Raw genomic sequence first — 14,723 nt, 5'->3', positions numbered from 1 at the left:
CTTTTTATGCATATTTATAAAAGGTGTTTGTAACCAACTCTTCTAGGGCACTCCAAAATCAAACCGTTGCTCTATAGTCTAGGTTAGTGCCATGGCCTCTTTTACCATGGTCTTCCACTGTCTTGGATTAGAATTTTCTTGCTTGGGGGTACACTTGGGCATGCAGTTCTATCCAATTTCTCTTCCTAATTTTTTTTTCAAGTTTTAATAATTTGTGTATGAAAGATCTAATTTAATGTTTCTATTCTTAAAATAGTTTATTTCAATTTCTCATTACTTCTCTTGTCTTTATTTCCTTATTTCCCTTTCTCACTTGGCTACTTTTCCCTTGCTGAAGCCCTTGGGCTTATAGCATCTTGCATTTCCAACTAGGGTTGTAGTGATGATAATAATAATAATAATAATAATAATAATAACAAGATTAAATAATAAATACTACTAGTGTTTTAATAGGTATCTTAAATTGCTTAGTTGTTGTTAATCATCCGATATATGTATTTTTCAAGTTTTATGAATGGGTTAAACTAGTTTCAGGAGTGAAGCCAGTTAGGAAGGAAACATAACGTTAAGACTTATGTCTTCGGGTAAGGTAATAATACGACGGTCTAAGGGGGGGGAGTCGCATACTGTAGGTAAATAGGTAAGGATACAGCTCCTAGGGGTGTGTGTATGATAGCGGCCATCTGTGTGTATGATAGCGGCCATCTGTGTGTATGATAGCGGCCATCTGTGTGCATGATAGCGGCCATCTATATGTATGATGACAGCTGGTTAAGGGTATGGCAATATAAGGGGGGTTGCAGAAGGGCGTTAGCCCACCGCTAGGTAATTAGGTGGGGGCATGGCTTATAGGTTATGTTACGGGGGGAATTTTATGTTAGTTGGTGTCCATTTTTAATTCACGCAGGAGGATCTGGCCGCTGATATACAAAGGCTCCCAGCAGTGTAAGGGAGATTGCAGGGGTGCGTTAGCAACCCCCCCCCCCCCCCCGTTAGGTAAGTAGGTAAGGACACAGCTTGTAGGTTAGGTTAGGGGGGAAAAATTTAGGTTAGTTGATGTCCATTTTTAATGAAAGCGTGAGGAACTAGCCGCTCATATACAAAGGCTCTAGACTTAGTCTTGGGGTAAGCTAATAATACGACGGTCTAAAGGGGTGTCGCAGACTGTAGGTAAATAGGTAAGGCCACGGCTCCCAGGTTAGGTTAAGTGGAGAACCTCAAGTTAAGAGTTTGTTTCCTTTTAAAATCATTGTTTTCCAATAAAATCTTCTGGAATATTGTATTACAGTGAATATTTATGTAATTTTCCCTTTTTATACAAAATGCACAAATAATAAATTACATAAAATAATCTCTAAGTGTACACACAAGGTGCCGTAACTAATATACGTTGAAGCTCAATTATATTAATACTCACCATATAACTACTCCCAAATCTTTGTAAAATACGCCTAAAGCTTCCTTGGTAGACAGGCATCCTAAAATATTTATTAATATAAAGTCCTAAAAGTTAAAATATTACCCTAAAACACTATTTTTTTCTTTTTCTTTAATTTTATAACCTCTAATAGTTTAGTTAAACTTTAGTATCGTGTTTGGAAGATTCGTGTCTATGTAACGGCTCTCCTCTAATTTTTTTTTTTACCCTCATTTAGGTTTCACTCTTTCCAATATCTTGGCTTTTCATAATTTCTAAATAATATTCTTATATATATATATATATATATATATATATATATATATATATATATATATATATATATATATATATATATATATATATATATATATATATGTTATCATCATTGTCCATAATAAGCATTGGCAGTCCTATATATTGTCTTCTTTCTTTTTTAGTTTCTTTAGCATTATATTCTTTTTTTTTTTTGGATTTTCATAATTTCTAAATAATGTTCTTATATCTATGTTATCATCATTGTCCATAGCAAACATTATCATTCCTATCTATTGTCTTCTTTCTTTTTTAGTTTCTTTAGCATTTATTTTCTTCTTTGGCCTTCTATAGTTTCTAGATAATATTCCTATATCTACAGTATATATTTTCATCATTGTGCATTTAAAATATCATCAGTCCTATTTATTGACTTCTTTCTTTTTAGTTTCTCTTTAGCTTTCCATAATTTCTAAATAATATTCTTATATCTATATGGTTTCAACATTGTCCATAGAATGCATTATCAGTCCTATCTATTGTGCCTTCTTTCTTTTTAATTTATTTAGCTTTTTTTTTTGGCTTTCACTAATTTCTAAATAATATTCTTATATCTATGTTTTCATCATTCTGCATAACAAGCATTTTGAGTCCTATTTATTGTGTCTTCTTTCTTTTTAGTTTTATAGCATTTTTTTTCATAATTTCTAAATGATATTCCTATGGTTTCATCATCCTGCATAGCAAGCATTGTCAGTCCTATTCATTATGTCTTTCTTTTTAGTTTCTTTACCATTTTAATTTTTGGGCTTTCTATAATTTCTAAATAATATTCTTATATGTTTTCATCATTGTCCATAGCATACATTATCAGTCTTATTTCTTTCTTTTTTTGCAAAATATTCTCATTTCTTATGATATTTAGTATTTTGAATTCTAATAAGAAATATATTGGACGGAGTTTCTTCTTCCTCTTTACATAATTTGTATTTTTTTTTGTCCGTATTTTCAAATCACTTCTTCTATTTCAGTTATACTGTTGGCATGTGCTATAAATAAAAGCATTTAATCTTGTCGGTTTCCACAAATGTTATCTTCTTTCTTTATATGTGAATTTCCATTTATATTAAAGTTGTAACAAATCGTCTTCCCATATTTAGTACAATACTTTTACTACTTTAATCACATACTTGACGTTGAGGATGCCCTGAATAAGTTCAAAAGTTGAATTTAATACTGTTGTCCATCTCATAATTATATTCTTCAAACGCCTCTCTCTCTCTCCTCAGGAATTATCAACTGTTCTGTTGTCTTTCATTATATATCTAACATAGCTGAAGTTGTAACTTTGTCTTCATATATCGTGTTATAAAAGGATGAACCAATGAACCAACATTTGCTCTTAATGCACTGATTGGTGTAGGTAGGAGGTTGGTCAGGGTACCAGCCGCCCGTAGAGATACTACCGCTAGAGTGTTATGAGGTTCATTGACTGGCCAGACAGTACTGCATTGGATCCTTCTCTCTGGTTACGGTTCTTTCCCTTTGCCTACACATACACTGAATAGTCTGGCCTATTCTTTAAAGATTCTCCTCTGTGCTCATTCACCTGACAACACTGAGATTACCAAACAATTCTTCTTCACCCAAGGGGTTAACCACTGCACTGTAATTGTCCATTGGCTACTTTTCTCTTGGTCAGGGTAGAAGAGACTCTTTAGTCATGGTAAGCAGCTCTTCTAGAAGGACACTCCAAAATCAAACCATTGTTCTCTAGTCTTGGGTAGTGCCATAGCCTCTGTACCATGGTCTTCCACTGTCTTGGGTTAGAGTTCTCTTGCTTGATGGTACACTCGGGCTCACTATTCTATCTCGTTTCTCTTCCTCTTGATTTGTTAAAGTTTTCATAGTTTATATAGGAAATATTTATTTAAATGTCACTTTTTAATATTCTTTTTTTTTGCTTCCTTTCCTCACTGGCCTATTTTCCCCATTGAGGCCTGTAGGCTTATAGCATTTTGCTTTTCCAACTAGGGTTGTAGCTTAGCAAGTAATAATAATATACTATGGAGGTCTTACTATTAATCTATGTTTTATCTAGCACATAAAGGTTTAAAGGCCACTCATGAGTCATGAATGGCAGAGGCAAGGGACAGTGATAATGCCCGAGCTAGCAAGACAATGCCCTAGAGACTAATCACCTTATATTGTTCTCTAATCTTGGGTAGTGCCATAGCCTTCCATTGTCTTGGATTAATTCTCTTCTTTGAGAGTGCACTAAGGTACGCTGTTCTGTCGTTTCTCTTCCTCTTATTTTTTGAAGTATTATACTTTATATATGAATGACCTAATTTAATGTTTTTGCTGTTCTTAAGATATTTAATTTTGATGATTGTTACTTCTATTGAAGTTTATTTCCTTTCCTCACTGGGATATTTACCCTGCTGGAGCTCTTGAGCTTATAGCATCTTGCTTTCCCAACTAGGGTTATAGCTTAGCAAGTAACATGGCATTTTTTTTCCTTCAAAATCTAATTCTGTAATACCTTCATATTCTTTTGAGCCTTCATCTGGTATTACTGTGCTCATCTTGACAGACCTCTTTTCCAGTTGCGTGTTTTTTTTTTTTTATTTACTGTTATTGTATTTTCCACCTCTGCGACGGTCCTCTTCTTGCTAATGGGATTTAAGTCTGGTTTGCCTACATTTTTGTATGCCACACTGATCCTAAAGCTCCTTCCACAAATTCAGGCAGGGCACTCTGATTTGCCAGTAATTCTCTCACTTTGAAAGTGTTACCAGATGAAACAGTCTAGGCAGGCAGTAGACACTGTCAGGTGAAATTATGACTTACGCCAGACGCCGAGCAGAGGGCAAAGTGCACTTCGATGGTTTACCTAAAGTTTCCTCGTCTATGACGTCATCTACACTTGTGATTGTCACCCATACCACAAAAGTGGCAACATTTGCCACTTGTGTGGAAGGGCCTCCACTCTATGCTTTGAATTTGGTCAATAATTCCTTGTTAACCTTCAGATCCTCTATTATAGACCAGTGGTCCACTATTAATATAATTTAGTTTGCAAGCTTGCCTATGCAGTTTCCTAATCTACTTTAAGTTCTGGCACTTTCTTCATCTTCTATTGGTTTTAATAAGTTCTTTTTCTGATGGACGCATATTTTAAAATATCCGAGTGGCTATACATGCCAGAAACAGTTAGGATTTCCCCTTTTGTTGTTGATACAGTACTTTGCATCACCTTCATAGTTTTGAGTAAGGAATTCTGCATTTTTTTTTACCCTGGTTGCTCTAAATTTTGTCCTCCGAGCCTAACTATCTAACGTGTTAAAACTACTATCCTCTTCCTACATTGACTTGAATATTGCTATACTGTACTGTATGGTAACCCCTTTACATTGACTTCTCTTCCACACTGATACTATTCTCCAGATCTATTAGTGTTTTCATGTTCACCTTGGTTATCTCCAAGGATATAAAGGGAGATATACGATTAGACTTTTATTTAATTTTTAACATTCCTGACTTACTATTATTGGTAGCATACTCGACCATGGTTGTTGCCTCGACTGAGAAAACAAGATATCTTCTCTTATTGTCTTTGAAACCAAATGTCTGACTTCGTTTTATTTACTTTGTTACTATTACACAATTCACAATGGTATTAGTCGTTTTCCCAAAAAATCTATTTTGCAGAGCAGCACAAGGTTTCAGCGCAATACCAGACTGCCGAGTTGTAGCCTTTTTACTGGTGACCTTGTGTGGTTTTTCTCTAAGTGAGAATGACTCAAGAGGTCAGTACCAAGTCAAAGTGAATGAGCAGCTAAATGTAAATTTTTTGCAGTGACATCACCAGTGAGGGTTCTTTAAAAAAAAGAAAATACAGTAGAATGTTTTATGTAGTTGAAAAACATCAAAAAGTATGGAGTGCAAAATTTTATATGTAACTATGATCACCAACACAGGGTCTTTAGAATTATAACTATGTAGGATATATCAAACACGACCAACCCATCATAATCTGCTCAACTGTAATACATATGGGAAGAAAAGATAAAACTGATATTGAAATATACAGTTTATAAAAACAATCACTAAAAAAAACCTTAAAGAATTGGAAAAAAAAAAATAGTAATTAAAACTAGAGTAGGTGTAGTTTAATCTCCACAAGGACGAAAAAGAGGATATGTATTAATAAAAGAAAAGGCAAGAAGTCAGATATTGACAAATATTTTCTAATAGGATACTTTATTTGGAACAGACTAGAGGAAATAGCTGTAAATAAACCAGAAATCTCATTACGAGGAAGGATGTTTCAACGTTGGTGGAAACCTTGGATTTGATACTAACCAGAAAATAAGGTGACAATAATAGATTATGAAACCAAAAAGAAAAGTGGGTGGAGGAGGAGTTAAAAACATCTACAATGATAAAAAGAAAATAGTTAACACTCTAGAATAGCAAATAAAATTGCCAACACAAATCCCTATGCTGTAGTAATTCAAATTGACTTCTCCTCTATCCCAATGTTATCCATACATTATGAGGTCGGTTCCCTGATGCGCCCTCTCCAATGCATTCTATCAGACATCCTCTTCCAAAAAACCTCTTTTCTTCATCATATCTTTCTTCTTATCTAGCCACATAACTCTATGCCTTTCTCTTGATCTTGACTGATGCATAAATAAGCAGAGTAGCCAGATGAGAATAATTCTGGACTTGAAAGTTTAGACAGTGAAGCTGCAAAACCTTTGAAAATTATCCAAGGTAGTGGGACTATAAAAGATATAAAGTAAGGAAAGATAAAGTCAAGATAAAAAGAAATGCACTAAGTGTAATACGCTCACACCTATCCTCCGCCTCCAGGCAGGTAGAACATACTGTAACAGAGAGGTTACCACATCAGCAGACTTCTGCCTACTCGCCTATGCCGTCTTTCTCTGGTGATTTGGAACAAATATGATGTGGATAAATGCGAGTATTTAGTCTATTCATTGCCAAGATAATTAGGTATATGACCATTGTTGGACGTGTAAATTATTCCAGGTCACTGCGTGGGGTTATTAGTTTGGCAATACGATGACACCCAGGCATAATCACCATAAACAATTACCTATACTTACGTACATAATCAGACCTACGAATACTGGTTGTGACATTAGGTAGAGATAAAGGATACGCTAGTGGGCAGGATATGGAATCTAAAGAATGAATATAAGATATTTAGCCCTTAACAGCTTTTTTATTTCATGCAAAACACATCAAGAGCAATGAAGATTTAATTATCATTATTAAAGGTACATTTGAACACACATATTCCTGGTACACCTTGTTCTGAGGATATGCATCCAGTCACACCTTTACTGAGTGGAGTGTTCTTATTTTTACCACCCAGTCTGCCATCTCTTCCTACGCTATCTGTTTGGTTACTTGCCGTGAAGTAAAGGAGAGGCGGGGTGCACTTTTTTGGAGAGGGGTGTGCCAGAAAGAAAGAGAGGAGAGTGGAGATCAACAGAATCAGTCAAACTTGTTTGCTTCACATTTAATAGAAGATCTCAAAGAAATAGCTGTATAATTGCCTGAATGTCATAACACAGCCAAACTGCAGAAATTTTATTCACCTAAGATTAAAGACACAAATTCTGGAAAGCACTTCATTTAAAAACTATTACTTTTCAAAAATAATCTGACAATTCTAATCAACTCACACTGGATAATGATACACTTATTATATATTTTCTTTTATATGATCCAACTTTGGTTAATTCTTAAGAACAATATTCAATGAAAGGTGAACCTTCACGAGAACTGATACAGACGAAATTAACATGACCACTGGTACAAAAGAATAAGTATATAATATATATCCTCTAAACAATACCAAATTCACCTTTTATAAGGTATAGCACAGCTGGGTACCTATATTCAGGTTGGAATATTCCATATCACTATATCATCAATGGTAACGACTTACAAGTGGGAAATGCCTATGTTAGTCTCATGATGTTGCTTGTCATGGGGTAGTCAGTGTCCGGCAGCCTTGCGGGCGTTTTCGTAGCGCTCGTTAACGTTTGACCAGTTTATGACGTTAAAGAAGGCCTTGACGTAATCGGCTCTAAGATTCTTGTACTGCAGGTAATAAGCATGTTCCCACACATCCAATCCAAGGAGAGGTACCAAACCTATATAAAAAAAAAAAAAAAAAAAAGGAATAGCAAATCAACATTAAACGATTAGTATTCCAGCAACCGGTATATTACTTTTCAGTATTATTATTATTATTATTAAATGCTAAGCTACAACCCTAGTTGGAAAAGCAGGATGCTATAAGCCCAAGGGCCCCACCGGGAAAATAGCCAAGTGAGGAAATAAGGAAAAATAAAATGTTACGAATAGTAACATTAAAATAAATATTTCCTATATAAACTATAAAAACTTCAACAAAACAAGAGGAAGAGATACTAGATAGAACAGTGTTCCCGAGTGTACCCTCAAGCAATAGAACTCTAACCCAAGACAGTGGAAGACCATGGTACTACCCAAGACTAGAGAACAATGGTTTGATTTTGGAGTGGTCTTCTCCTAGAAGAGCTGCTTACCATAGCTGAAGTGTCTCTTCAACACTTACCAAGAAAGTAGCCACTGAACAATTAAAGTGCATTCTGTGTCTGTGTAGGCAAAGGATCCCATAACTCTCTACTGGTAGTATCTCAACGGGTGGATGGTGCTCTAGCTAACCAGTAGACCAATTTTTGCTAAAGCAAAACATTGAGTAAAGAAGCACAGTGGAAGGAAACTATGTCAAATAAGATATGTATTAAAAGTTTCTCAATTTACACTCCATGAGGAGAAAGGAGAATTTTTTTTTTCAAAAATGAAATAAAGTCCCGCCCCATAAACTCACCATGTGTAAGCTGAAGAGGATCCTGGTTTTGGCACGTGGCAATGCCAACCTTGTCATCCGCAGGCGAATAGCCCAACCAGCCCCATCCTGAGCCTTTCACACCAACGCTGGCTGCAGAAAACTTGTCCTGAAAATAGTCAATTGGATATTACTCAAGGAATTCAATTGATATAAATAACTATATTAAGTACATAAAGCAGGTATGGACAACTGTTCATCAACATTTTACTCTATTCATGCGAGTAAGGGCTGCATGGTAATACTAATTTGCAAGAAATATTACTTGCCCATTATACGTACATACATATACAAAGGCACTTCCCCCAATTTTGGGGGGTAGCCGACATCAAACAAATGAAAAAAAAAAGGGGGACCTTTCCTCTCTACGTTCCTCCTAGCCTGACAAGGGACTCAACCGAGTTCGGCTGGTACTGCTAGGGTGACACAGCCCACCTCCCCCTTTATCCACCACAGATGAAGCTTCATAACGATGAATCCCCTACTGCTGCTACCTCTGTGGTCCTCCAAGGTGACTGGAAGGAGCAGGAGGGGCTTACGGAACTGCGTCCCAATCGCTCGTCATTCATTCCTATTTTTAGCATGCTCTCTAGCTGCTAACTCATTTCTTACACCCGTTCTCACCCTCACTACTTCGTTCCTAACCCTACCTACTCGAGATACACCACCCATACTCCTTAGACACTTCATATCAAACATTCAATTTCTGTCTCACTGTCACTTTCATTCCCCACAACTCTGATTCATACATCACAGTTGGTACAAAGACTTTCTCATACAGAACTCTTTACATTCATGCCCAACACACTATTCGTTACCACTCCTTTCACTTCCCCCAACACTTTGTATCCCTCTTTCCCTCTCTGACGTACATCTGCTTCCACTCCACCATTTGCTGCAACAACAGACCCCAAGTAGTTGCTATCTTATAGAGAAATGGTTACCTTAAATGCCTGGAACGAACCAAACTCTGCATTAATGGCATCGGCAACGGGACCACTTGGCTCCCCACCACCGTTTGGGCTCATGTTAGTCCAAAAGATGGTGTGATTCAGGTGGCCACCCCCGTTGAACTTGATGGCGGGCAGTAATGCATTCATGGCATTCACATCCTTATGTTCTTCGGCTTCTAATAACTGAAAGAATAAAAAAAATTATTGGGACTATATTATTTAAATGTCATTGAGTTACTATTTACATTTTTAAACCCTACTTTAAATGCCATTCACATCATTATGTTCTTCAGCTTCAAATAACTGAAATAAAACAAAAATTATTGGGACTACTGTACACTATTTTAATGTTATCGAGTTACTATTTACATTTTTTAAACCTTACTTTAAACCTCCTAAGACATTGGATAAAAATTGCTATTGGATTACCCTACCTTATCAGAAGGAAAAGGCCATACTGTACTGAGCATTGAAGTAGGTTTTAAGAATTTTAAATTTACAAAAGCATTAATGAGACTACAGTACATGAAAATAAAATTTAATAAGAAAATATAATTTCTATATTCACCTGATGTTCATATGCTTTCTCTAGAAGTCCCTTTCACTGTATATGAACATAAAATCAGAAAATGAAAAAAAATTGTTTTCTTTTCCCCCCAATAGGCTTAGGTTTAAAGACTGCTTGCGAATGGCAGAGGTAAGGGACAGTAACAATGTCCTACACACACAATCTGTATCCAAGGCCCCTCTCACCTAAGCTAGGACCAGGGAGGGTCAGGCAATGGCTGCTGATGACTCGGCAGGTAGACCTATAGGCTCCCCCTTTAGCTCAAAAGAACAGTGAGGTTGCAGACACTACAAGAAACTACCAAGCTTGAGCGGGACTCTAATCTTAGTCCAGCAGATCGCCAGGCAGGGACGTATCCAATAGGACTACCACAACCCTAATATAGTAATGAGACAATCTAGCCGCTAATAGTAATAACCAGGGCTTCGATATGCTGTACCATCTTTCGTCTTCTATCTCCAAGTCAAAACTAATCGTAGCCCTCATGCCAGTAGTTAGTAGGGAGGAAGGTGGGCGTGTACTGTATATGAATATTGGGCAAGTTTGCCTTAATCAACTGATTTTGAAAGCACAGAGGTAATCTCGAACATCTTGTACAGTATACGTAAACAATGGAAAAGACACGCGTTTGAGGTTTTTATTTCATCATACAATACTAACAGTATGTGAATGTTACATGTATTATTATTGGATACAGTTAACTGAAAGAACATAGTTATTAAAATCCTATTTATCCTATATACAGCTGTACTATTTATGAACAGCATGTATGCTAATTTCATTTTTCGTGTATAACATGCCTGCTAGAATTGGCTTTAAAATTAGATTATTGCCACTAACTGCCAGATCACCTCAATACTTTACTAGAGGCCTAAGCCTATTAAAAGTATAAATACTAAGAGATATTTTTAGTTGGGGTAAACAATGGTGTTAAACCTAGCTTCGAGAATCATTATGAAATCATGAGATTTCCATGAAAATAAAGAGAAAAAGAAAAATAAGCATGAGCCCTCAATACATACTTGTACAAGTCATGAAAGGGTTATTTTTGTTAATCGAGTTCTGGTGGGTATTACGGAGTATTGACTCTTATTGTATTACAAACATACACAGCCTCAATACTTAATTATAATATGAAGGACTTTTTTGGGACAATTTTACTGCAGCTTATATTGTGAACCTCTGGTAGGTAATATTTCATGAATCTACTTCACGTTTAAATTTGTTTTATTGCCTTTCATGTTGTATGTTTGCCTCCTATTTTCATCTTGGTAATTGTGTGCATAAAATATCAAAATAATATTACACAATGTATGTTTACGACAACACACAATTTTCTAGCTTTAATTGTATAAAAACTCGAACAGTAGTTTTACCCTTGCTAACGAAGTTGGGAGGAGATTATGTTTTCGCCGTTGTTTGTAAACAACTTCCTGGCCATAATCTTACTCATGAGTAATGAAACTTTCATTAATTAATTGTTATGTTGAGAGGTTGAAGTGATTCAATTTTGAAAGTCCTAGGTCAAAGGTCAAGGTCTAGCAAAAGGTCAAGAAATAAGCTGCCATGGCAGAAGTCTGCAGCCTTCTAGTTAATTTCATTTATAACTGATGATATCATTTGGCAGGAGCGTATGCTTTATAAAAGCTTTAATTTAAGGAATACAAAAAATTTAATCTTAACCATTCTATTCTCATAACTCTTTAATAAAAAAGATTACTAATTAGTTAATTTAAGTTTTTAAAATCATGTCATACCAAAGGTACTAGACCATCTGACTTTGGAACATCTAAGTTGTACCTGTTCAGTACTTGAATTGTTACAATTTGTAAAACTTCCGTTGTCTTGTCAGCTTCATCGATCGTGCTTCCTTTGCAATTTCGCAACTTGCCTTATTTGGATCCCTTTGTAATGAATTAAAAAGACATCTTTCAAGTCCTGGTACAGAAGATCAACATAAAAACATTCAAGATAACTAATCAAACTGAAATCATCTATCTCAAATATTGTATCAAATATTTGTAATGAAATATTGTAATATTGCAATAAAACTATATATAATTTAATGGAATAAACAAGACAACATTTGCAATATGTTGACCTTTGCAGCTGAAAATCATAGGCATGAGTTGAAAGAAAACTACCCTATGATAAATTCAAGAGAATTCGACTTACAAACAGCTTCTCGGAACATATCAAGTTTGTGAGTTGAGGACTTTTTGTATCTTCTCTAGCCTATAACTTTTAGATGAAAGGCCCATTCTCTAAAAACTACATCTTCAAAAGACATTAAGTTTAATGTTAATAGTTACAACTTGAATGTGTTGGTTATTTCTTTCTCGCCCTTTTTTATATTTATTCCTTGTAAAATCTACATTCTGTTACTAAGCTCAGTCCACAAACTAAAACATAACTAGTCACTACATCAAGCTTTTCATATTGGTTTTCTACACTTTGTTAAATTTAAATTTCTTGGTAAACTTGTTTATACAATATCTTTGATATAACAAAACTGCCAACTCATTCCCTTTAGATGCCACACTTAAATCTTATATATGTACATTTTCAATGGCAGGATCCAAGATAGCAATGAAATTCAAATTCCTTTCAGAGACGTGATCGGAATATTTTTTTTTTTGTTACTTTCTAAGTGTCACGGTTTTTCAATATTCAGTAAATGCAACTCACTGTTAAGCAGATTAAATCTCTAACAAGCACATTTGGCAGCTTGAAATATGTAAAAGAAATTTAAAAAAGTAAAAACTAGAGGGTCACTCAGTAGAGCGCAGAAATCTGCCGCGGCAGCTTACTTCCCGACCTTGACCTTTGACCTTAACATGTATTAATTGGCATGGATTTTCATTCGATTAAATATGAACCAAGTTTGAAGTCTCTTCGACAACAATGTCCAAACTTATGGCTGATTACAGGAATTGGACATTTTGCTTGACTGTGACTTTGACCTTCAACAATTTAATCATTACCAGTTTTTTTGTATAACAGTTAATCCCCACAAGTTTCATTACTCTACGAATAAAATTGTAGCCAGGAAGCTGTTCAAACACACACACTAACAGGTGGTAAAGCATTACCTCCTTCTAAATTCGTTGACGGAGGTAAAAATTCCAGATATGCACATAACTTTCACAACAAGCTAAACACCAGAAAAGATTTTGTCAGATCTTTCCCATTAAGGGTAAAAACAACCCAAGTACTCTACTCATTTACCTTTCCTTGTACTTCATATTCCTGAACTCCCAACAAGTATGTCTCTGATCTACATATCATTCTTACTTGACCTCATGAGCCTTTTTTAGGTGTTTCGACTGCTACTTCAACATCTAAGGCTTTTCCTATAAATGGTGTCACACCTCTTGGAAAATAATGTGTTTATCTCCACCAAATGTTTAATTGGGCTCCACAAGGCACTATAAGAGTTGGAAGTCCTAGGCCTACATGGCTGAGGACTATCAAGCGTGAAGTAGATGATGAACGGATAATTATTGACTTAAGAGCTCAAGATAGAGATGACTGGCGAAATCTAAAAGGGGCCCTTTGCGTCAATAGGAGTGGGAGGAGATTATGATCATCATCATCTCCACTAATAATGAAAATTTATATGAAATAAATCTACCTAAGTAAAGTTACTGAAATATTCAGAGACGAGGCCTTGCATGGGAAGCAAATTATCACCCATCTACTAAAATGAATACTAGTAATACAAGTCCTATAACTTACAAAAGAAATATTTGCAACAAAAATAGAAATTTTTTTTATACATACCCTTTATTTGGAAATGAGAAATATACATACATACATACATACATACATACATATACCAAGGCACTTCCCCCAATTTTGGGGGGTAGCCGACATCAACAAATGAAACAAAAACAAAAAAGGGGACCTCTACTCTCTACGTTCCTCCCAGCCTAACAAGGGACTCAGCCGAGTTCAGCTGGTACTGCTAGGGTGCCACAGCCCACCCTCCCACATTATCCACCTCAGATGAAGCTTCATAATGCTGAATCCCCTACTGCTGCTACCTCCGCGGTCATCCAAGGCACGGGAGGAAGCAGCGGGGCCTACCGGAACTGCGTCACAATCGCTCGCCATTCATTCCTATTTCTAGCACGCTCTCTTGCCTCTCTCACATCTATCCTCCTATCACCCAGAACTTCCTTCACTCCATCCATCCACCCAAACCTTGGCCTTCCTCTTGTACTTCCCCCACCAACTCTTGCATTCATCACCTTCTTTAGCAGAAATATACTTGAAAAAAAATGTTTACGACAAATAGTTTCCACTTACTATTTCTATCTCTAACATTTAATGCTTTAGTGTCTAGGTCACCAACATTTCTAAATGGATCAGGAAAAGATTTTGTCATAATAAACTTATATACAAGAAAATTTGTACACATGAAAAATCTTAAAATACTATTAGTCAACGTGTTTGGTTTTACAAATTACCGTTAAATGTAAAAGAGAGAGAGAGAGAGAGAGAGAGAGAGAGAGAGAGAGAGAGAGAGAGAGAGAGACTCAACCCACCTTATCAGTTGCAGCTTTTAGATTATTGATATATGCTTGA

General features: G+C 35.8%; 2 protein-coding genes across 2 annotated transcripts in view; both read right to left on the bottom strand.

Moving 5' to 3' along the window:
- LOC137642905 (bolA-like protein 3) overlaps window positions 1–1,592 on the bottom strand; it is a 78,506-nt gene extending 76,914 nt beyond the window's left edge. The window contains exon 1 of the mRNA XM_068375773.1: window positions 1,418–1,592. Within this exon, the coding sequence (XP_068231874.1) occupies window positions 1,418–1,477 (60 nt within the window). The 5' untranslated portion in view covers window positions 1,478–1,592. The remainder of the gene's footprint in view (window positions 1–1,417) is intronic.
- A 5,823-nt stretch (window positions 1,593–7,415) lies between these two features.
- Window positions 7,416–14,723, bottom strand: part of LOC137650864 (superoxide dismutase [Mn], mitochondrial-like) — a 45,468-nt gene continuing 38,160 nt past the window's right edge. Inside the window, exons 5-8 of the mRNA XM_068384022.1 lie at window positions 14,684–14,723; window positions 9,557–9,748; window positions 8,595–8,721; window positions 7,416–7,872 (exon numbers count right to left, since the gene is read on the bottom strand). Of these exons, the coding sequence (XP_068240123.1) occupies window positions 7,715–7,872; window positions 8,595–8,721; window positions 9,557–9,748; window positions 14,684–14,723 (517 nt within the window). The 3' untranslated portion in view covers window positions 7,416–7,714. The remainder of the gene's footprint in view (window positions 7,873–8,594; window positions 8,722–9,556; window positions 9,749–14,683) is intronic.

The sequence above is a fragment of the Palaemon carinicauda genome, chromosome 1 (genome assembly GCF_036898095.1).
Source record: "Palaemon carinicauda isolate YSFRI2023 chromosome 1, ASM3689809v2, whole genome shotgun sequence".
Taxonomy (NCBI): Eukaryota; Metazoa; Arthropoda; class Malacostraca; order Decapoda; family Palaemonidae; genus Palaemon; species Palaemon carinicauda.
Note: the sequence above shows the minus strand (reverse complement) of the source record. Positions and strands in the feature narration are given on the sequence as shown.